At 46.6% G+C, this 24,036-nt stretch overlaps 1 protein-coding gene across 5 annotated transcripts in view; it reads left to right on the top strand.

The window, feature by feature from the left end:
• Positions 1 to 24,036, top strand: part of Osbpl3 (oxysterol binding protein like 3) — a 183,533-nt gene that overhangs the window by 89,326 nt on the left and 70,171 nt on the right. For all 5 annotated transcript variants that reach the window (XM_041640665.1, XM_041640668.1, XM_041640667.1 and 2 more), the window contains exons 2-4: positions 4,124 to 4,359; positions 23,530 to 23,646; positions 23,736 to 23,789. In XM_041640665.1, the coding sequence (XP_041496599.1) occupies positions 4,267 to 4,359; positions 23,530 to 23,646; positions 23,736 to 23,789 (264 nt within the window). In that variant the 5' untranslated portion in view covers positions 4,124 to 4,266. The remainder of the gene's footprint in view (positions 1 to 4,123; positions 4,360 to 23,529; positions 23,647 to 23,735; positions 23,790 to 24,036) is intronic.

Raw genomic sequence — 24,036 nt, forward strand, 5'->3', positions numbered from 1 at the left:
GGGGACGAAGGGGATCAGGTCCAGGAGATTCCAGAGCTTCTGGGAGCTACAGGATGTTCTGTTTCTGAAGCCAGGTGGTAGTTATGCACTCACAGAAGTCAATTCTATATGTACTCAAAGATTGGTGCACTTTCCTGGGAAACCTCAGCAAAAGAAAAATGAATATAAGTTGCCATTGTTTGTGACAGGGATGCGGTTACATTTTGTTTCGAACAGCATGTTCCTTGAGTTAGATAGAGGTTTTCCCATCCAAGGGTCACCGGGTCAGGTGTGAACATTGGTCTTTCGTGTGTCGGTCCTCATCTCAGCATCCCAGAGATTCCCGAGTCATCAGCTCAGGCCCCTGGCCCCATGTGCTGCCTGAGGAACTTATCATTCATTACAGCTTTCCTAGGTCAAGACAGTCAAGACAACTATCTGAAGTAGAAGACGTCCCTTAGTCGAGGCCAGCCCCCTAAAGTGGGTCCATCCTGACCCTGCAGAGTTCCTGAGAGTAGATGCAGGGGTCCTTCTTAGTCCTAGCTTAGCCCTGAAGAGCCCCCGTGAGTGGGTGTGGTACTGGTCCCTGTACAATGACCAGCAGTGGCCCCTGGGACCCCTACATATGAGACACCGCTCCTTTGTTCTTGGCTCTGAGAACAATCCCATCCTCTTCCTAGACTGAGTTTCCTTTGCCTTTTAGAGGGCAGCAAGATCCTGGGGAATAAAACAGTAGTATTTCCCTGGCTTCTACCCTTGGGCTGCTTAAGGAATGGGTATGGGAGGAAACAGGGAAAGAGAAAGGGGTGTGGTCCTGGCAGAGACCTTCACCCTGTGTGCCAACTCAAGATTATCAGCTTTAGCCCACTCCAAGCCCACTTGGCCTGCTTGAGAGTTCCCTGCAGAGTAAGATTGGCCAGGTCAGGAGGTAACAGTGACCCCGCTTGCTCATCAGTTGCCTGAGTGGGGTCTGGACTTCTCCTTTGGCAGGGTTTTTTGACTCCCATGACTCATTTTGCTGTCCAAGGCATTCTCCCTCCTTCACAGATCACACATACCTCTCCTCCCATGTTCGCCTTTATCAGAACCTTTGGCTAAAAAAAACAAAACCTGGCACACACACAGACAGAAGTCTGTGTTAGTATCCCTAGTCCGCTGTGGACATGTTGTCATAGTGATGACTGTACACACACACACACACACACACACACACACACACACTCAATTGTCAAGGATACCTTTGGGTACTTCCCCCCCTTTCTTAGACAATAGGCAACAGTGTTAACCAACTATTAGTATGCCTTTCCCGCTTCTCTTGGCACTTTTAAACTAGTTTACTTTCCTCCTAATTCAGCCATACTTAGTCACGCCCTGTAAGTAGAGCTAACTTTATGAAGAGCCAATGTTGTTTGCTTTCAGGCTTATTCATTGTTGGGGCCAACTGGTGATGCTGTCAGAGATGGAGAGGAGGTTAGCGTAACATGGTGCGTTGGTTACTTTTCCGCTGCTGTGATAAAACGTAAAACAACAAAGGCAACTTATAGATGGATAGCTTTACTTGGGATCATGGTTCCAGAGGGATGGCCTAAGAGACAGGAAGCTGAGGATTCGCATCTTGAATCACAAGCACAAAGCAGAAAGAGTGAACAGCAAGGAACAAGAAGCCTTAAACTCTCAAAGCCCAACCCTAGTGACATGCTCTCTTCAGTAAGGCCACACCTCCTAAAAGCTCCTAAACCAGCTTCCAAAACAGTGCCACCAACTAGGGACCAAGTTTTTAAATACATGAACCTGGGCTTGAGTGGGGTGTCTCATCAAACTACCATGTATGGAAATTGACTTCTGTGACTATAGGCCCTTAATTTATTTGCTGAGATTTAGATTTCTCACTGTATTGTTTTGATTTTATCTTACGGCTTTAATGTAATCATTTTTAGAGTGCAAGCTGCCAGAGAGACATTACGAGATTTGAGTATTTATTAATTAGTCCCGTTTGATGTCCTATCTGACTAATTGGTTCTTGGACAATCATATAGCTTCTTTAAAAACTGGACTTATGTAAACACTGTAACTGGATGGGTTGGATATAATATATTCCACTGTTGACATGTGTGGGGGAAGTTGTGGAATTTGGATGAATTGTGTTTAGTAAGGTTTTGGCCTTCTGCAGCTCAAACCAAACACATTCATTGCTCTTAATTCAAGGCTGCGGATGAAGATGGTGCTTCCTGGGATGTCTCTATGAAGTCTGAGAGGCTCTCCCTCAGTGTAAGACTCCCCATCACTGATATATATATATGGTAGCTGGAAGACTCAATAGCTACTTGGAAGTGGACTGAACTAGGCTCTGGTCAGTGATTTTCCCCATGCTGGGCACTTTGCCATACATGAGTTCAATGCATCAGAGATGGTATAACAGCTCTCACTGCAGTGTCTGGCCACTAGGGGCACACCTCTTTCCAGCTCCTCCTTTAAAAGGCTCCTCCTGCTATCTGTGTGATCTGGGTAGTGACCTGACTTAATAGAGGCTCTGTGGTCTTCCCTATAAAATAGAGATGCTGCCTTCCCGTCATACTGTTGAAGAATGAGACAGTACTTGTGGGAATCCTTGTTATAGCGTTTGGCAGCGAGTAGGGTGTACCCTATCCACTAATCACTGTTTTAATTAAGAGTTTGCTACTAGATGTGGGAAATTCTGTTGTCCCCTTCCCCTCCTATTTCTGTTACATTGCATTATAGATGTCTTTAGAAAGAATTAAAAAAAAAATCCTTTGGGGCCAGCCTGGTCTACAGTGAAAATTCCAGGATAGTCAGGGATACATAGAGAAACCATGTCTCAAAAAACCAAAAAAAAAAAAAAAAAAGTAAGAAGCAACAAAATATACATTTTAAATAAGGCGGTGGTAGTGCACACCTTTAATCCCAGCGCTCAGGAGGTAGAGGCAGGAAGATCTCTGAATTCAAGGTCGACCTGGTCTACAGAGTGAGTTATATGAAAGCCAAGGCTAGATGTAGAGACCCTGTCTCAAAAAAAAAAAATCCATAAACTAAATAAATTAGTTAAACAAATAAATAAAATCCTTTGGTATAAGAAACCCACTGCCTTTCTCAAAGAAACAAAAAAACCAAAAAATGAAAAACAGCAGCAGCAAAAACTGAAGCAAATAGGTTATTATTCACATTGCATTGACCTCCTCTTTCCAGCAGTTCCAAGTGCCCGTTTCAGCGACATTAAGTAGTTTCACAGTGTCACATGACCATTGCTGTCTAGTTCCAAAACATTTTCACCACCCCCAAGGGGACCCGTGGTCATTAGACAGTCTCATCCATTCTGTCCCGGATCTATGGGTTCGCTGACTCTGTAGATGTCATCTTCACAGACTGTCATAGCACGGGCTCTTCTGTTTGGCTTCTTTCACTTAGCCTGGTGTCTGCAGGGTTCCTCCACATTATCATGTGTGAATCCTTGGTTCTGTTTGGTGTCTGGATGATATTCTCTTACAGGTTTTCTTAGATTTAGTCTATTCATTCATCAGTTTAGGGTGCGTCCACCTCTGGTTATTAATAAATACTGCTGATACGAGCCATAGTCTGTAACTTTCCCTTTGAACACCAGTTTTCAATTCTCTTAGGATTGTAAATTCTATATTGTAAATCTAAATTGTAAAATTGTATATTGTGTAATAATTCTGGGCTTCCACTTTTTGAGAAACTGCCGAATCCCTCTCTGCTGTGCTGGATATTCTGTGTGCACACCAATGACAGGGTCTAACTTCCCTACATCCTTCCCAGTGCCAGTTACTTACTATTACTATTACTGTGTTGTTGTCATAGTGATGTGAATGCTCCCTCACTGTGGTTTAGGAGTGTTTTGTAGTACTAGTTTCATATGTATCTGTATTCAAACTACCATACTAATGTTCTTAAACGTGTCATATTTCATAGCTACATGAAAAACCATATATATATATATATATATATATATATATATATATATATATATCCCCATGGGGGAGTTGCAGAGTTTTTTGACCATGGGAGTCTATAATATGTGGTGTGGCCTAGTTGCTAAGTAGCTAAATAGAGGTGATGTCTAACCTCTGTGATTCTTTAGCCTCTCCAATTACTTTTCTGTTGGTTTTAGGGATTTCCTCCGAGACATCCAACATGGTCTTTAGACACACCAGATAGGAGCTGACACCTGCCCGCGCGGCCTTCATCCTCTCAGCTTCACCGTCTTCTCATGGCATTTTGTCTGCGCTGAGCCCAAGTGACCAGCTCTTCATAATGAGTGACGAGAAGAACCTGGGTGTGTCCCAAAAATTGGTTTCTCCTTCAAGAAGCACAAGTAGCTGTTCCTCCAAGCAAGGAAGCCGACAGGTAACCCTTGAACTCTTGGTGCTCTTCAAATGCAGAATTGAATCACAGGGCTTTGCAGGTAAAGGTGTGTGTTCCCCCGGGAGACTCGGGCTCTCAGTTCACATACCTGGTTACAGGATGAGAATCGATTCGTGTCCGCCCGGGTACTGAGAGCTGCGTTTGGCTCTTTGTGTTGTTTCCTCCCCCTTGCAGCTGTGTGCCCACGTGGGCACTAGCATTCCCAGTTTCCCTCCAGGGAAACGGAATCATACCAGCCAGAGTACCTGCCCCAGAGAGGAGCAGATGCCAAACCAAAACACCACCTCTTTTGCTCTAGGACCCTCCTTTTTTAGTGATTTATTCACTTTTATTTTATGTGGATGGGTGTTTTGCCTGCGTGTTATGTTTGGGCACCACATGTGTATAGCGTACACAGAGGATAGAAGACGGCATTGGTTCCCCTGGAACTGGAGTTGTTATACTGGATGTCAGTTGCCATTGTGGGTGCTGGGAACGTAGTTCCGTTCCTCAGCGAGCGTGGCAATGCTCTTAACTGCTGAGCCATCTCTCCAGCCCTCCCCACCTTTTCTTGTACCCTATCAACCAACATAAGCAGCAATCATGTATCCAATCATCAAACATCTACATTCCCACCCACCCTTCCTTCTATTCACCAAGCGTTTGAGGAAAGCTTCTACCTCCAGATTGCTTGTGAGGAGCTAAGTTCTCTCCTGCTTCCTTTTCTAATGAGCTGAGGGAAGCCAGTCAATGGGGAAAGAGTGACAGGAAGAGAGCCGTCAAACAGGACAGAATTAAGTCCTAAGGAACAGGCTGTGGTCACTGGTTGTTTCACGGTTTCCTTTCCAAGGAAAGGAGAATCTGGCTTTGTTGGCAGATCAGCTGGTGTCCAATCTGTGGCAATACGGGCATATCAGTGACTATGTTCTAGCCTGCTTCACCAAATCGGGAGCGGGAAGGCACAGGGGATATACAGGAAAGCTGGATTTTCCAACCTGAGAGGCCTTGGAGCTGTTCGGTATTTACTGGCTCTATGGGCATTGTCTTTGCCATGGGAAGTTGTGGCTTACGAATTTGCTTTTGTCCAGATTTGGAAGCAATAATTAAGCCGTGGCCCAACAGGAACGTTGCACAGTGGTGACTCAGCTAAGTGTCTCTTAGTTTGAACATTTGTCTCAGTCAGGGAGCTTGCCATCCACAGCTCCATGAGTCTCGACACATTAAAGTTTGCTGTGAGCTTGACATGTAGGGAGACTTTAAGATCTCTTTTGAGAGTTAAGAAAGAATGTGGGGTTTTTTGTTTATTTTTATTTTTTTAGTATTTATCTTTTGTAGTGTGGAGCTGCGGGCCACTTCCTGCCACCCAGCTCCCGGCCACCTGTCTAGCTTATGCCCTGAAATAACAACACACAAATTGTATTCTTTTAAACACTGCCTAGCCCATTAGCTCTAGCCTCTTACTGGCTAACTCTCATATCTTGACTAACCCATTTCTAATAATCTGTGTAGCACCACGAGGTTTGGCTTACCAGGAAGATTCTAGCCTACGTCCATCTTGGGCTGGAGCTTCATGGCGTCTGACCAGAGAGGAGAGGCCTGGCGTCTGCCTCACTTCCTCCCAGCATTCTGTTCTGTTTACTCTGCCTACCTAATTTTCTGTCCTATCAAGGGCCAAGGCAGTTTCTTTATTAACCAATGAAATCAACACAAACAGATTGACAGATGACAATACTACATCAATCTTTGTGTGTCTGTGGGTGCGTGTGTGCATGCCTGCATGCATGCATGCGTGTGTGCTCACATGTTCCTGTTGGTGAATATGGCTACACCTGTGCCATGATGTGCATGTGGAGGTTGGAGGGCAATCGCAGCATAGATTTTCACCTTCTGCCTCATCTGAAACAGTCTCATTGTTCTCTGATGCTTACGCCAGGCTAATTGTCCATAAACCTCCAGGGACTCTTCTATCTCTGCTTCTCATGTTGTATGAATGTTGACGTTTCAGACGCTTGTGCTGTGACGTGTCTATAGCGAGCAACTCAGGCCCTCATGTTTGTGTGTGCGGTGGCTAAGTGTGCGTTTGTTTGTTTGTTTATCAGACTGGCACAAACTCAGGTCATCTCAGAAGGTGAAACCTCAGTTGACAAAATTGCCTCCATTAGATTGCCTGTAAACAAGTCTATGGGGACATTTTTTTTTCATTAATGATTGTGGGAACTAATCAGTAATTAGTGTAGACAATACTGCCCCTAGGCAGGTACCCCTCAGTTGTATAAGAAAAACAAACCAAGCAAGTCACAGGGAGCAAGCCAACAAGCAGCTTTCCTCCATAGTTTCTGCTTCAGTCCTTGCCTCCAGGTTCCTCTGTGCTTGAGTTCCTGCCCTGGCTTCCCCCAATGATGGACTGTAATCAGGCCATGTAAGCCAAATAAACTCTTTCTTCCAAAAGTTGCTTTTGGATGTAGTCTTTCTCACAACAGAGAAAGCAACCTAAAACGTGTGACAAGCACTTTTCCCCACTGACCTAACTCCCTTGCCTCTGGGATATTTTTCTAAAGACTGAATTTGTTGCTGACCAATGCACCATAGGTCCCGAGAGATCTGCTCTCCTGGGAATGGCTGTGCGTGCCCCCTTGGCCAGCACTCAGAACTGGGGAAGAGTGTCATTTGTCTCCCACCCGGCCACTTAACTCCAAGCAGCGTGTCTCCTTCTGCCCTCCTTTGCTCCACAGGGAGGACAGGTCCTGCCAAGTAGCAAGCGTGACAGCCTGGCAGGAACTGTGGCTTTTCCAGCCTCACTGCAAGCACTCTTTCTAGAGTGTTCATTAAGATTGGTTGATTGGGTTTTCACCATGCTCTTTTCCCTCCCAGTTTCCTTAGAAACTGCAAGAGGGTCTGATGGAGGAAGGTCATTGACTAATAAAGGAACTGCCTTGGCCCATTTTATTGGTTAGAACATAGGTAGGTGGAGTAAACAGAACAGAATGCTGGGAGGAAGAGGAAGTGAGCTCAGACTCCACAGCTCTCCTCTTGGGAGCAGACGCCTCAGAGAGACGCCATGCTCCCCGCTCCAGGGAAGATACACGCGATGAAGCTCCGACCCAGGATGGACGTAGGCTAGAATCTTCCCGGTAAGACCGGTGCTACACAGATGATAAGAAATGGGCTAGTCCAGGTGCAAGAGTTAGCCTAGAAGAGGCTAGATAGAAATGGGCCAAGCAGTATTTAAATGAATACAGTTTGTGTGTTGTTATTTCGGGCATAAGCTGAGCAGGCAGCCGGGGTGCTGGGAACGCAGCCCTGCCGCCCCTATTTACTACAAGGGTCCCACCCAGTGCATCAACATTTCTTGGCCATACATCACGGTCATCTTTTATAGTAGACCTTCTGCTGTGATCTGTGTAATCAGCACACACAGTTGCCTTATGCGCTGGTCAGGGTTTTGTCAGCTTGGCACAAGCGAGAGCCACCTGGGAGGAGGGACCCTCCACTGCAGAGTTGCCTCTAGCGGATTGACCTGTAGGTATGTCGGTGGGATGTTGACTTCATTGCTGGTTGATACAGGAGGGACCAGCCTACTGCAGAATTGCCTCTAGTGGATTGACCTGTACTACTATGTCGGTGGGACATTGACTTGATTGCTGGTTGATGCATCAGGGACCAGCCCACTGTGGGCAGTGCCGCCCCTGCAGGTGCGGTCCTGGATGGTATGAGAAAGCAAGCGGATCCAGCCATGGGGAGCAAGCCAGTGAACAGTGTTCTTCCAGGTTCCTCCCTTGGGTTCCTGCTCTGACTTCCTTCAGGAACGGACACATCAGGACGTGGAAGCCCAGTAAACCCTTTCCTTTCCAAGCTGCTTTTGGTGTGGATCGCAGCAGAGGAAAGCAAACGAGAACACTTTGTTAGCATGAATGTTAATATTTCCTCCATGACAGAGAAAGTAGAGAATTCAATATATTTAGTTTACAGCTAGCCTGAATTTAGTTATCAAACCTTTATTTAATTTGGAGGGACTGTGTACTGAGTCTCCCCACCATCCCATTTTCAGACAAAGGAAAGTGTTCTGACCCAGGACGTGATGCCCCTGTCGCCACCAGTCTTCGTCCGTCTCACACCCTGGCCTGGATACCGCCCGGGTCTCAGGAGCCTTGGTCGCTCTTCCTTGCTGGCCCTTTGGGGACTCAGCTGCTCCCACGGCGTCTGTCAGTTGCTAAATAAAGCGCACAGTGCATTTCCAGCCTCATCACAGGAAGTACGAGCTAGATGCTTAAAGCGGCAAGATTTCCACATTATAGGCTGAACCGGAGGAATGTTAAAATGCTAGCTAGGGAAGACATGTGCGATCACTTCCTTGTATTGAAGGGGCCACTTTGAAACCCTTTCAGGTCGCCCTGGCTTTCCTCTTCTTCGGAGTGGGTTTGTCCCCTGTTGATGTCACTGGCCATTATCCATGGTGCTAGCCTTCCTTGTGTGCCTCATCTTGCCTGTCCCCTGTGAGATCTACAGTCACCCACCTTGGTTTGGGATGTGCGTTGCCTAGCTTCCACTCCCAGGGATGCTGATCCAGGGCAAGTGTCACCTTGCACTGGGACTCGTTTCCACGTGAGAATGGAATGTCCCAGATCCCCAGGAGACCAGGAGATAACCTGGCCCAGGTTCAGCTGCCTCCTTCCACCTCCCTGGATGAGCAGATGGCAAAGCCTCCTCTCCCTGTGCTGTGGGGACTTCCTCTGAATCATCTCGATTTGCAGCAGCGAGGGTGGGGAAGGGTTAGCTCTCTTAGCTCCCAGAAGTCAGCCAACCAACACCTTTGCCCGCAGTTTGCTTTACATTCACGCTTTGTTTCAGACCCATGGAGATTTTCAAGCTTTCAAAAACATAATCCCCCTCCATAGCTTTATTGAGGTGTAACTAACAAATTATATATACTTATGGCTATACTGAGCTGTTTTGATATTCGCATACAGTGTGAGTGATCAACACAAGCCAGATAGCAAGCAGATAACAAACTCCCAGCAATCCTTCGTTGTTGGGTCTGGAGTGTGGATAGCAAGCACTTTTGAGATCTTTTCTTCTGGGCTGGGGAGATGCTCAGTGGAGTGTTCAAGCACGTGGGTTTAATCCCCAGCAACCACATTAACATTGGGCGTGGTGACAGGCACAGTGAATCAGTGCTGGGGAGGTAGAGGCAGACAGATCTCCAGTTCACTGGCCAGCCTCACCTGGTAGGTGAGCTCCAGGCTATGAGAGACCCTTTCTCAAGAATAAGGTGTTCCGCTCCTGATGTAAAACATCTGAGATTGTCCGTCCGGCCTCCGTCTGCACGTGTGTAAACCTGTCCTCTGGCCTCATCCGCGCACATGAACATGTGAACATGCACAGACATAGAGATCTACTGTCCTGACCAATGTCACATACAGTCTTCCCACGGTATTCACAAAGGTATTGGTTCCAGGAGCCCCACTGATAGCAGAATTTAAGAGTGCACAGCCCCTTTGTGTGAAATGCCATAGACCGCCCTCCTCTCTTCTGCAGGTGGTCCAGATTCCTGATAGAAAACACAGTGGTAGCGGTGTACACTATATTCAGGGAATGATGGCAGGAAGAGAAATCCGTGCATGATTGGGCACAATTTCTCCCGAGTATTTTCAGTCTGTAGTTGGTTGACTCCAGGGGTGGCAGAACCCGGGGATGGACAGTGTGATTTTTCTCACCAATTCTTCCCATGTTGCACCTTTGATCTTCAGATTTTCCTGTCCCTGAGTAACGGGAACTTTGAGCTTTGACCCTACATCCCCGTGTCCTCTCATCTACTAGTGTGTGGCACTGTAATCCTACCTTCTGCTTTGGAGAGCTCTAGATGACACATTTACATAAGATGACGCAGAATGTGCTTTTCCGTGCTTGGTATAGTGTCCTCCGGTTTCTTCCATGTTATCACCAATGGAAAGAGTTCATCCGTTTTAAAGGCAGAATAATGCTTCTTTCCAAAAAGTATATTGTGTGTATATATATATATGAATATTTGTCATGTGTGTGCATATGCATATGCATGTGGGGGTGCGTGCTGAATGTACTAAATATGTATACATACTACATTTTTTTGAGACTTCTGTTTTTACTACATGAATGTATAAGACAGCCTAGATGTTTGTAGCTTTATCCGATTTCACTCTGCTTGGAGTCTGGGCGTCAGCAGGAAGAGGGCACTAAGCTTGATTCAAAACATGTATCCATCGTGCACAGACACATATGCACACACATTACACATACACCACACATGTTGCACACATCGCATGCACCACACACATCACACACATGCGTGCCACTTTCACATACGTCATACGCACAAATTTTTAAAATAGAAAATAAAAACGTCCTCTTGGTCATGAGACTTCATCTTTCTAAATCCTTTTCTCTTAAGATTTCATCCAACACAGCCAAACTGGCCATCAGCCTCTATACCTCTGACTTGCTTTCTGTTCCTTAAACTGAATTTGCCTGTCTTTGATTCTTGAATTGACTTGATCTTGTACTTTCTATAACAGATTCAAATGTGTAAAATACTAGGGAGTCATGAATTTCTGTGTAGATTCCCCCACCATGTGTCTCCCATTCTGTGTAGATACTCCCCAGTTAATGTGTAGTGTTGAATGAACTTGCTTCCTGGAACTAGCTCTTGTAGACCAGGCTGGCCTTGAACTCACAGAGATCCACCTGCCTCTGCCTCCTGAATGCTGGGATTAAAGGTGTGCGCCATCACCACCCGGCCTTGAACATGCTTTCTTGAGGGAGGCGAGGAGAACTAGCTCGTCCAAGTGCTGGGCTGGCTCATGAGGGCATTCGGTGCGTGTGAGTTAAGTTAATGAATGAATAGGCATGCAGTTGCTGGGTAGAAAGATTCCAGTGCAGACTCTTCTGTGGATTCATGAAGTAGGCAAACGGATATATAAGTAGGAGAGAGACTTGCTATTTTTAAATTTATAAAATGTGAGTAATTTCAATTTCCCTTTGTCTTTTTCCCACTGCTCCCCTTCTATTCCTGCCTAGAAATTTCAAAGTAATGCATTTAGAAGGCAGAGCTAGACAAAATGAATGGGTATGGCTTGTCTTTACTAGAAAAGCCCTATAGCCAAGTTTTCTTTTTCTTCTTCAACCACTTCTGTTGAGAAGCTGCTACTGAAAGTGCTTGAGCAGATGTAAGTACAAAGACTGTGAAGGACAGAGGAGCCAAACAGAGCACTGTGGACAAGAAACCGACGGATGCAAAGCCCTGGGTGGAAAGAGGGCACAGCTTCCATTCCTTAATGAGTTGTTCGCGTTTGCCATGAAAACCAGAAATGAGAAAGTTAAGCTCTGCCACCACAGTTCACGAGTGCTGCACCCGCCTCAGCCTGGGACTCTGTTTCTGGAATAGTTCCCCCATAGTGACACGGCTTGCTCTTGTCACCCTCTTGTCCCTGGGCTAATCTTTGGTGGCATTTGAGCTCCCTCGAGGTCACCTGATGAAAGGTAATTTATGCAGGCTAGTAGATTCTTCTACACTTCAGAACTCATAACCAGCCCCGGCTCAGTGCCAGAATCTGTAGGACAGGCAGGGTGGCGGGGGAGAATTTGCCAAGTTTTGCATGGTTAATTAAAATACAGTGTTCAGGTGTTGATGTTTTTAGTTGAGTATCGAACATGCTGAGATCCAAGCTGGGTGTGGTGGTGCATACCTGTAATCACAGCACTTAAGAGACTGAGGCAGGAGGATTGCAGGTTTGGTACCGGGCTGGGCTATAGGACTTAGGTCAAGGAGGAGGGAGAGAGAAGAGAGGAAGAAGAGGAGGGAATTACTTCATCCATTGATTTATTTTCTTTAGAGGCATGAATTTGATCAGGTTTCTTTTTAAAGTGTGAACTACATCAGCACTGCAAGACATTGAGGAGGTGTGACCGTGGGATCCTCCGGCCGTGTCACATTGTCCGTCTTCTGCTGGTATCTTGGTTCCTTTAGACTGATGGTTTCTAAAGAATAAAGAATAGTTTGCTTTGCTCTGGAGTCAGGGAAGTACAAAGGCAAGCCGGATGCTGTGCTTGAACTCACGGCAGAAAGTGTAAGAGGCAGCTGGGCGGTGGTGGCACACGCCTTTAATACCAGCACTCAGGAGGCCGAGGCAGGTGGATCTCTGTGAGTTTGAGCCTGGTCCACAAGAGCTAGTTCCAGGACATGCACCAAAGCTACAGAGAAACCCTGTCTGGGGCAGGGACTGCAAGAGGCAAAGCAGGAGGAAGCCTGCAACAGCCTTTGTGACAACCTGCTTTGGCTGCTTTGGGTGACTAATGAGAAGTCACCCCAGGAAGAAAGGCAGCCTTCCCCTTTTAATGGCTTTGGTGCAGATCTTTGAGAGCACTGGGCCTTTCTGGGTCCTGATGTGTGTGACTCAAGGACTTAAGTGTTGGGCAATCAGTGGCCAGCAGGGGGTCAGTTTGAGACAGTAGCCCCATTTCATGCTGATGAAGGCTAAAAACAGAGGTCCCATGAGGCTCTAAGCAAAGGAAAAGCAAGTTTCACTAAGGAAAAGTGAGAAATGAAAGAAAATGGAGACTCTTGAGAGTGGGAGGAGTCCCACCAGGGGTTGGGGGGGGGGGGACAAATAAGCAAGCACTGAGCTCCCCTAGGGCTTTTTATAAGACTTCAGTAGAAAGCAGACAAAGACTGAGGTCATTTCTATTAGGACTGGGAAATTCTCTGGGCCTATCATGGACCAAGCTATGGAACCCACAACACTCTGAGCATATTCCTCCAGTGTAACCAGGGAGGTGGCCAGGCTCTGCTCCCAGGCTGCTCGCCCAGTTGTGGCGGTGGGGTGGTCTCACATCAAAGCCGCCATCTGTCTTCCACTTCCACTTTGTTAGCTGCTGACCTTGGCTCGTCTATGGGTCTCCAGCCCTGGCCAGCATTGTTAGTCACCAGCTTTTCAGATGTTGCTCATCTCTGACCTCGCTGACTGATAACTGAAATATTTTTCCTTTGTTCTCACATTTACATGTCCAGCTTGTAGTTTTACCATGGGCCTTTCTGTGTTACTGCCTGGGGAGAGCTAACTCCTGCTTCAACCTCATCTCTTCTTAAAGGGTCATACCTCCCTGTGCCCCACAGTGACAAAGTTCGACGTGAGTTTCAGGGGATCAAATTATATATCAATAGCAAATAGTCATAGAAAATCAAGGACAGCATTAGCTCTGAAGACAGAGGGCCTGAGCTTAAATCTTAGAGAGTTTATAACCTGTCAGTTGGTAGAGCATGAGACTCTTAATCTCAGGGTCGTGGGTTCGAGCCCCACGTTGGGCGCCAAAATGTAACGGCGTAAATGAATGCAGACAGAGTGTAGAAATATATATATATAGATTTAATGTAGAAATAGACTTACAGAACCACCGTTCCCGCGGAGACCAGGAAAGCAGAAGCGAAAAGCTCGGAGCTTGCTCGCCAAATTTATAGGCAGACATTAGCCCGAGGCGAACACGCCCCTTAAGGGGCGGGACTTATCCCTACATAGCCTCTCTGTGACTTAATTTTTTTTATTGGGTTGTACAAATTGCCTGATTACACTGGACCTTTTGTGGAAGTACCTGACAATCAAACCATTCTCCTTCTACAAATGTCAGTCCCTGGGACCCTCTAGGTGTCCCCCAGGTGACTGCTTCCTTGTCTCATCCTTCCGGTGTGGGGTGGTGGCAGTGGAGAGGCTCAGCATGTATTTAGGCCACAGTAAGAGGAGGTGTAGGCAGGGGATGTAGCAGGTTAGGACCACCCAGGAACATCCCTCTATCTTCTGGTATCTCCTCACCTGTCTGCTCAAATCCCAGAACAAGTCCCGAGGTTTGAATTGTTTGTCATGGAAAGGACATATGGCCCAGACATGTTAACTGTTGTATCCAGAGTCAGGTGACCATCTCTTTGGAAAGCGCTGTCTTTAGACGCTGGAGACACCTTCAGAAGTCCCCATGTCCTGTATAAATGCCACCTTTAGCCAGCACCTGTGAGTGCGGGGAGAACAGGATGGATGAGAGAAGAAGTGTGTGGCCCCTTTGCTTGCAGCGGTCTTTTTCTGGTCGGCCCAGCAGAGAAAAAGAGACCTCGCTGTCTATTTCTGTCTCAGGCCTACCTGAGTTAAGTGTCCCGACACATTTCCACCTCCGTGTCTCGTCCACCTGGGGTAGTGGGCTGACTACTGGCCCCCTACAAGACAGATGCACATCTTCACCTCAGAACCGGCGGAGGTGACATAGGTTAGAAAGGGGCCTTGGTAGATGTGTTCATTTCAGGGCCTAGAGCAGGGCGGGGCCTCTGACTTGTCTCGATGGGCCCTCAGTGAATCAGCGAGAACTCCACATGGGAGAGACACAGGAGAGGACATGATGTAAAGATGGCGGCAGGTGTGTCTGTAGCAACAAGCCAAGGAACTGTAGGGAAGCCACATCCCCCAGAGACCAGGACAGTCCCAACCAGATTCTCCCCTGGAGCCTGGCTCTGCTGACTCTGGGCTTGGGATTTCTGGCCTCCAGCCCTGTTAAAGAATTTTAAACTTCAGAGTGGGGTGGTAGTAGAGCAGGTGTTTAATCCTAGCACCCAGGAAGATGCTTAAGTCTGAGGGTAGCCTGGGCTATATAGCGAGACTTCGTCCCCAAATCAAAAACCGAGAGAGGTTTGTTGGTTGTAAGTTTAAGCCACCAAGTGTGTGGCCATTTGCCAGGATAGCTTCAGAAAATTAATTCTCTCTGCCTAGAGTCTCAACTGAAGCCCTTGGTCCAAGGGGACCAGGCGTGGGGATGGTGCTGGTCTGAGCTCACCTGCCGTGGCACGTGAACTCCTCACTTGGCACCTATAGGTTTCCAATCTGTGATGCCCTTTCATCTTTCATGTGTACTGACTTCCCGAGTGGCATTGCTTGGTGCTGTGTCTTGGCATTTCTAGCGCAGGCGCTAAATATGAGACCTTTGTGTACGGAAGGGCTTGTCATGTTAAATGCCTATTACCCATGCCTGTGATTCCAAGATACGTATGCAGTATTTCCCAGAGTGCCTCTGTTTTGATGACATACTTACATTAGCTCTTTGAACACCCTGATATGGAGAATAGACATCAGCCATGGTTGTAGCATGAACATGGGTTTTCTTGAGAGATAGCAAGCACTAACATTGACTATGACGGTGTTTTCTCTGAGTACATTGATTATGATGGCGTTTTCTCTGAGTACATTGATTATGATGGTGTTTTCTCTGAGTACATTGACTATGACAGTGTTTTATCTGAGTATAGAGTTTGCCTTTATTTTTCTCTCCAGTGCTCAGATACCACAGGGCACTGCATGCCACAAAAGATGTGTTTAAAACAAAAGGCAATAAAGATAAAATACAAAAGGATGCTACAAGAAATTAAAATGTCCTACCGTCTTAGCATTCATGTGGACTCTGGAGGAGAGCTCCACCCACCTGAGGGTGGGAGTTAGCCTAGACTCCCCTGCAACAGGCTGACTGCCACCCTAGAAATAAGTCATTCTGAGAAAAGAGCTTGGGATAGGATGCGAAGGGTTTGTGTCCTGGTCCCAGAAGCCTCTCACTTTTGTGATCCTCAAATAATTGAGTTCACTTAGATTCCTCAGATCTAAGGAACTCAAAGAGTGACAGCCACATTCTCTTTCAAACTCTGAATTTCAAAACCGCTGTTCTGTGCCTCTGCGGAAAAGCCCTTGGTTACAATTCCCCTGGAAGTGAAAAGAGGAGACAGAAATGCAAATAGAAGAAGGTCCAAATAGGCTGGGAGAGCTTGCTGGGTGTGTGGTGGGTCAGGGGATGGGAGGTGACCCTGAAAGGACTCCACTTAGTCCTACTGCACTTGCGGATGCTCCTGTCCAGAGCTCAGCTGCAAAGCCCTGCCTGTGAGCTGCAGACTGCGCCCACAAATGCGTTCTGTTGCTTAGCGCTTTATAGTCTTGGGCGAGCGACCTTGGAGCCCCAATGTTTGCCTCTGTGACAAGAGTGATGACGGTGCGTTGACAGAACTTCCACAGGGTACACAGGACACCTCACTCCCTTTATTACTGTCTGAACCCCCATCATCAGCGCTGTGGGCATCTGGCACCCCCATGGTGGGCTGCCACTGGGCAGAATGGCTCACGGGTGTCTCGTCGCTCACAGTGGCTCCACCTCTTACAAGGCAGGTTATAGAACCATGTTGGGGGGGGAAGAGGAAATGTGCCATGTTGCGGGGCGGCGGGGGGGGGGGGATGAGGAAATGTGCCAGGGATGTTTTCAGAGCTGTTTGGGCCTTGATAGTATGAGAGGAATATTTAGCAATATCAATAACTTCCAAATATATCCGAGAAGCCTAAAAAGCGCTGAAGTAATTACAGCCGTGATTATGCTAATTGAGTCATCAGCAGGCTAGAAACCATCCCCGCGTGTGCACTAAGGCTCTTTAAAATGCTGTTTTAATTATAAAGCCGTCTGTGGTCAATGCAGTTGCAGTAAGCATTTGTCTCTTATCTGGAAACTCAAGATGGTCTTGGGTGGGACAGTGAGACAGCGGACAGCTTTCCTGGTGTCTTCCCAGCTGTTGTCGTGAGCATCATCTCCCATGATTTCTGAGGGGACCAGGTGGGTAGTAGTCTCCTGGTAAGAAATTCTGGTGTTTGTGTTCTCTAGCTGGTCAGGTGATAAACATGGGAACATTAGGGGACCTGGGTCCTCTGCGTATTTACACCCCCAGCTCTCTCCATCTCTCTGCCAAGAGATAAAGCCCAGTGCCTGTTGGCATGTGGTAACTGGTGGTCCTCAAACAGCCTTCAGAATCAAAGTGGGCTCTCCGTCCGGTGCTCATCTCCATGTGTCCATCTGAGATGACGTCACTAAAGCTGTGCCTCACGGGGCGTGAGTTTCTGACAAGATTTAGACTAGGCCTTAGAGTTCATTTAGTCCTACCTTTCTCTCAAATTTAGCATCTTTTCTGTCCTCTTTGGCCTAGTGACCGTTAGCCTCTGATGGAGCACTCCCATTGGCTTGGTGGCCGTTAGTCTCTGATAGCACCCCCATTGGCCTGGTGGCCATTAGCCTTTGATGGAGCACCCCCATTGGCCTGGTGGCCGTTAGCCTCTGACGGAGCACCCACATTGGCCTGGTGGCCGTTAGCCTCTGATGGAGCACCCCCATTGGCCTGGTGGCCGTTAGCCTCTGATGGAGCACCCCCATCGGCCTGGTGGCCGTTAGCCTCTGATGGAGCACTCCCAAGACTGAGGAGTGCTCTTTCCCAGAGTAGCTGTGCCACTTTTGACTTGCTATCAGATGGTCTTCCAGGAGAGCTGGGCTCCAGGGTCTTGTGACTCTTGCTCATTAGTCCTGGTTTTCTCCCTGGAGTCCATGCCCTTGGAGCTCTTCAAGACAGCCTGGAAATGGTCCAGCAGTAGCTGCTAAAGCTCAGCCCTTCCCCTACTGTGAATTGCGATGTGCGTCTACAGTGTCTCCTGGGGATTTTTGCTTTATTTGACCTCATACACCAATCTGCCTCCGACTTTTTTTAAATTTTTTTTTTTAAATATTGCCCTTTGACCTGTTGGTACTGAGAAACATTGGCTGAGAGAAAGACTTTTTTAAAAAGGCAACTCAGGCTCTCTCTCAGTGATTACAGTCTAAGCACATGGCTGGTCTGACATCAAAGCGATTGTTCTATTAATCGGCAATCTGCTGACAAGTATTTCCATAGAAAAATTATGAACGGTAATGTTCGTGACCTGTAGCCTTTCTTGATAGGCTCTGCAAGATCACAGATGCCTTGAAATTCATTAATGATGGGTGTAACTAGCTGCCACGTGGTCTAAGGTTGGACATTGCCCTCGGATTTTTAAAATCCTGGTAAACTGATAACAGACTAATTAGAACAACCTACTGTCCAGCCCTGCCAGATCCCGCCCCACACTTCACAGCTGCGGGGAGAATGGACGTTTCAGTCATTTCTATTTCTGACATCACAGCCCGCGTAGCCGAGGACTGCGCATGCGCGAGGTGCCGGCGAGCTGTGCGGTGTGCACACAGCTGTGCTGGAAGGAAACTCAGCACTATGGAAATGAACTTGGCCCGCTCATGAGCATGAATAAATGCCTCGCTGCCTTTCTAATCACAAAGCAGTTTTCTATCTTTGGCACTTAGATGTTCTGTAAGATCGCCTGAATTCAATGCCGGATGACTGCCAGACTGGCTTCAGCTGAGCTTTAGCAGAAGTCTTGAGACGTCCCAGCTGGTTCACTCCCCAGCTCATATTCAAGATGACCTTTCAGCCTAATCCATGCAGGATGGGACGTTAACCCAGGCATGCTGGGCTCAGTCAGCAGAGTTAACCGTTGGAGTACTTGGTCTCTGTGGTGGCCCAAATCTGTCATGTAGTGTCTTAGATATTTATTCTACTCAAAGTGTGTGCCCTACCTTCAAATCAGCATGATATGTGTAGGGCATCAGGTGTCTCTCCCCAATCCCTTTAGCCTGGAACACTAGTATCTCAAAATTATTTTTATTATTACATTGGTGTGTTTGTGTGTTCATTCATGCACATGTGCATACATGCATTGCTCTGACACTTGAAGGGAGATCCAAAGACAATTTCCTGGAGTCTGTTCTCTCTTTCCACCCTGTGGGCTTCCAGGACTCGAAATCAGGTTTTCAGACTTGATAGTAACAACCTTCATCCACGGAACCATCTCCCCAGTCCATATCTGATCCCCTCCCCCTTTTCCTGCTTTGGACAGCAATTCACTTGAATCCCACACCTTGTGGGCACTCAGGGCCCTTTCTGTACACTCCTTTTCTCAGGCTTGTTCAGCTGTTATTTCCAGAGGACACAGATGATCATGAACGAGGTTACAGTAAGACAAGGAACCCACGTTGGAGCTTGGCAAGCAGGCCGTGTGAGTTGGGTTTGTATTATTACTGCCTGACTTCAGATAAGGTGGGGACTTTTTTCAGGGAGGCAGAGGTTTGGGGAGAAATGAAAATTCACCAGAGAAGGAGATTCCACGCATGAAGGAGCAAGTACACAAAGGGTCAGCAGCATTAGATGCATGGTCCGTTTTCTTACACACTTGCTAGCCCTGTGAGATCAGAGCCCTGGGAACTCTGAGCAGGCCTGATGCTTCCTAACTCCTTCCAGTTGTCTCAGGAGATGAGCCAGTCCCAGGGTTCACCCGCCGCTGTCCCCTTACCCCTTAGGACTTATTCTTTGTTCACCATTGGGATTTACACATCTAAAGTATAGAAGGAAAACCATTTTAAAATGATAGCATAATAATAAACTCATAGGTGGCCATGCAGGGTACCACTTGGTAGCTTTACTATATCAAGGAATTTATTCTTTTTCTCGTTTTCTACATTTAAAAAATAAGAACCTTAGTAAACGACTCGTGAAGGGTTATGCGAGGGTTAGGCATGTAATCTAAGTGTGTGTCAGCTCACAGTATGTAGACTGTGATATTAGCCACTAAGAGAGTTTCCCTGATTCTCACTGTGTTTATTAATATCCACTATGGACTAAAAGGCTCACGATTTTGTGGATCTATAGAATGTGCTCTCCAATCCTTCTAATGTTGTTATATGGTTCATTTGTGTATTATTTCAAACACCCCTACTGTTTGTTGAGTATTTTGTGATTCTCGAGGCATGTCATGAACTGTGGCTACAACTTAACCCCTTCTTGTAAGCCAACTACATAGTGTCATTGACTTGATTGACAGTTTAATCTATTTTCTTGCCTGGGGACTGGAACAAATAGCAAGGGGAGAAGTCTCTCAGCCCCTACCATGTGTGTACAGAAACTGAAGTCAATGATCTCTATGATAGTTTAGGAAGAAAACACCAGAGCTCAAATGAAAAAGCAACAACAACAACAAGTTAATTGAATGGTAAATATTTTGGTAAAGCACAGTGAATAGCTACCACTGAGTTCACTACCTGGCTGACTCTAGGGCTGAGCCCCAGCCCTTCAAGGTCAAGTGACTGTAAGCTGTTCCTTACAACCTGTCGTGGTGCAAGACTGAGGAGTCAGGAAGTTTCTCTTTGTCACCTGAAGCCAAGATGCTAGAGATTTCTTCCCAACACAGTTAGTAATTACTAGTGCCCCAGGATTCCCAGCTTTGTGGGTGCAGCCTCAGGCCTCTGAGAACCTCAGAGCTAGGGGCTGCTTCTTCCTGTCACCACTGAGCTTTTGAATGAATATGGAGCCAGGGGAAAGCTTCCAGGCCTTCTCCTCTAGCCCAGGAGAGACTGCCCTTTCTTTGTGGTGCAAATCTGCCTTTTCCAGCCTACTACCACTTTCAAACCTACGAGGAAGATAGAATGAGAAAAAAAAAAGATGACATTTATCAGGGGGAAAAATTACAAACCCTTCCTGGCTCAGTGGAGTGAAGAGCGAGGGAACCTACTCTAGCCCCCTGGCCTCCACGCCAGCTGGCTGGGAGGAATAAGCCATAGATGTAGAATTGTGGAACATTTCGGGTCTAAAAAAAGCCACCTTTGAAATTCAATCCTTTCCCATTCAGCAGCAGGTAAGACCGCATCTACTTCTCTGGCCTCTGCCGTCCCCCAAGATTGACAAGTATGTAATAATGGCTGCTCCCTCTTGGCATTTGCACTGAGCACAATTGAAGGGACAGAACAGATGTGCCCAGTCCTTCAGCTGGAGTGCTCTGCAGGTAGCCTTCTGCTTGGGAGGCTGAAGACTAACAATTCCGAAAGGCTGATCCCCCGGAGCACTTTCCAGAGGACTGGGCCCTTGGATTCTCATGTAATGATACCAACACACGCCCATCGTTTACAAATATGGATCGGTTGTATCTAATTTGGAAACAGTCATTTGGCCCAGGGACGCTGGGCATGCTTCAAATGTGTTCCACACGATAGTCTTCCAGGAACATGAGCCCGTAGCTTTGTTCCGAGACTGCAGTAATTTTTCGTCAGGTGCCTGCTGTTCACAAGACAGGAGGAAAAGTAAAGTACGCTGGGCCCTCTGTGCTCTCAAGGGGCACCTTCTCTGTAGGGATAATGAAACCTCATACATGTTACCACGTTATCATGTTACCAGGTTACCATGGCAAGAATGGCAGAACACCGGTGTGATGGAGTTGTGGGGATGAAGACTGACTTTTCTTTGAGGAGGGGCACAGAAACTTTTGTGCTAAACTACAGCATTGAATCTATGAAGTCCAAGAGATGTATGGACATTAGATTTAAATTTCATCCTATAGAACCTCGCCAGGTTCTCCATCTTGGATGGTTTTTCGGGAGCTTGCCGCTTCCTGTTTTTTGCTTGGGAAGTAAATGAGAGCAGGATTGTTCTACATGAAAGACCGTGTACTGCTCATCACTGAATAGACATAGTTATCGTCTGGGCATGCCTGAACGACTGAACAGTTGATGATGGTTATAGCAAGATCTCATTCCATGTCAAAAAGTTTCTCTAAATTAAACACTGAATCCCCCCCCCACACACACACACTTCTTTTTTTTCTTCATTGAAGAAATCCCTTTTAGAACTCCAGATTCTGAGATACCTACAGTGATTATTTAAAAAACCTGGGATGCACCTTCATCTCCAGTCACAGTGGGAAGGGCTCAGATAAGAAGCAGGTTACCAAGGAGTTCAGTTGCTAATGTTGGGAAGGATCCTGTTGCTAGGGATGGTGTACTGCACTCTGGGAAACCTGGAAAAGAGCCCTGCAGGACCGCTACCTGCCCTGCTCCCTGGGGCTGGTCCAGACTCACTGTCTAACTCCTGTGGCCTCTGCCAGTACCATCTGCCCAAGGGTTGGAACTTTGTCTCAGAGCAGGGTGTTTACATGAAATATTAGAATCCTATGTGTACAAAGCTATATTACCCGATGTGAGAAATTTTTTATATATATAATGTCTAATGTGTGTATTCAGACTCTTCAAGTTGTATTCTAGTCTCTGTGTATTCTGTGTATATTATGACCGAATTAATCATTACCATCCATCATATTTACAAGAATATCATCAGTTCTGGGGTTATCTTGTGCAGATTTAGCAATGATTTAAGTATTTTAAAGAAATTTTTAGAATTTTTAACGTTTTTCTCCTTTTTTTCTTTTCAAATTTGTGTTCAATTCATGACCTCAATAGCCAATGATGGAGCACCAATTAAAGCAGCCATTTGTGCCCCATCAAAGCTGAAAAGAATCCAGGCCCAAAATACAAGGATTTTGCTGCTGTTCTTATCATTCGTTTTATTATTTATTGCTCTATGACGTCAGTTGCCTCCGCTTCTCAAGTTCTGGGATTATAGCATATCTGAAATAGAAGTCTCTTGGACAAGAAGTGGGGGTGCAAAATTTTTCTGGGGGAAAGGGTGAAGATACTTGTGACCAAACTCTCTTTCTGATGTTTCTGCATTTCTGCTACTTAAACCCCTAGTATTTGAAAGCACTTACCCTGAACCATTATTTCCAGTCAGTTTGTAAGATTTACTAGCTTGTATCCAATCCCATTTTTGCAGGTATTTCCTTTCAAAAGATTTTATTCACGTTTATGTGTCTGTGTGAGTGTGTGTCATGTGTCGTGCCTGTGGAGTTCACAAGAGAGGTCATATCACTGGAGTAGTTGTGAGCTGCCTGATGTGGGCACTGGGAACTGAACTCAGGTCCTCTGGCAGAGCGGCAAGTACTCTTAACTGCTAAACCATATTTCTAGCCCCACATTTCAGCCCTTCTTTAGGTGCCCCTTAACATATGCACACGTGCACAGACATATATAGTTCTATCCTGACATCTGTGGCTTCCGATTAATGTTCAGACTGATGTCTGCTGGCTGAACAGTCACCGCGTGGTGACATGAAGGCAAACGAAAATAGCATTTATAGTAAGATCCTCCCCTTCAGCTGTGCTGCCGAGGTTCAAAGAAGACTGAAAAAGGAAATGGTCCTTCAAGAAAAAGAGCTTAAAAAATTGATGCCACTAAACTACAGCATTGGATCTCTAAAGTCCAAGAGATGTATGGGCATTAGATTTAATTTCTTCCTATCGAACCTTGTCAGGTTCTCCATCTTGGATGGTTTTCCAGGAGCTTGCTGCTTCCTGTTACTATCTCGTAAAGGAGTGACATTTAGCCTGTGCTCTCTCATTGGAACAGGACAGCTGGGAAGTGGTGGAAGGACTGAGGGGGGAGATGACGTACACCCAGGAGCCGCCCGTGCAGAAAGGATTTCTGCTGAAAAAGAGGAAGTGGCCCTTGAAAGGCTGGCACAAGGTAAGCCTTCGGTGTTACTCTGTTAGAAGTTGGTGATGAGGAGGAATGTTAACGTGTGCATCTTACTAAACTCTGTTTGCTTCTCACAGAGATTCTTCTACCTGGACAAAGGAATCTTGAAATATGCCAAGAGCCAAACTGATGTAAGTCTTCTTCCTGGCCCAGCATGCTATTGCAGAAGAGTGCAGGCTGCTAGAGTCAGCCCAGAGCTGCAATTCTCTGTGGGTAATGGTTTTTCCAGGTGGCACAGAGCCCCCTCTCCACACACCCTGATCCCCGCTGCCTTAGCTCAGGATCTAGGTGGGCTCCGTTCACTACCAGGAGAAGGTGCAGGGCAGCATCCTGGGTACCATAGCCTGCTCTGGTCTTAGCTAATTACAGGAACAGAGC

The sequence above is a fragment of the Microtus oregoni genome, unplaced genomic scaffold, assembly GCF_018167655.1.
Source record: "Microtus oregoni isolate MIOR12 unplaced genomic scaffold, Mior012 000064F_ref0000363, whole genome shotgun sequence".
NCBI lineage: Eukaryota > Metazoa > Chordata > Mammalia > Rodentia > Cricetidae > Microtus > Microtus oregoni.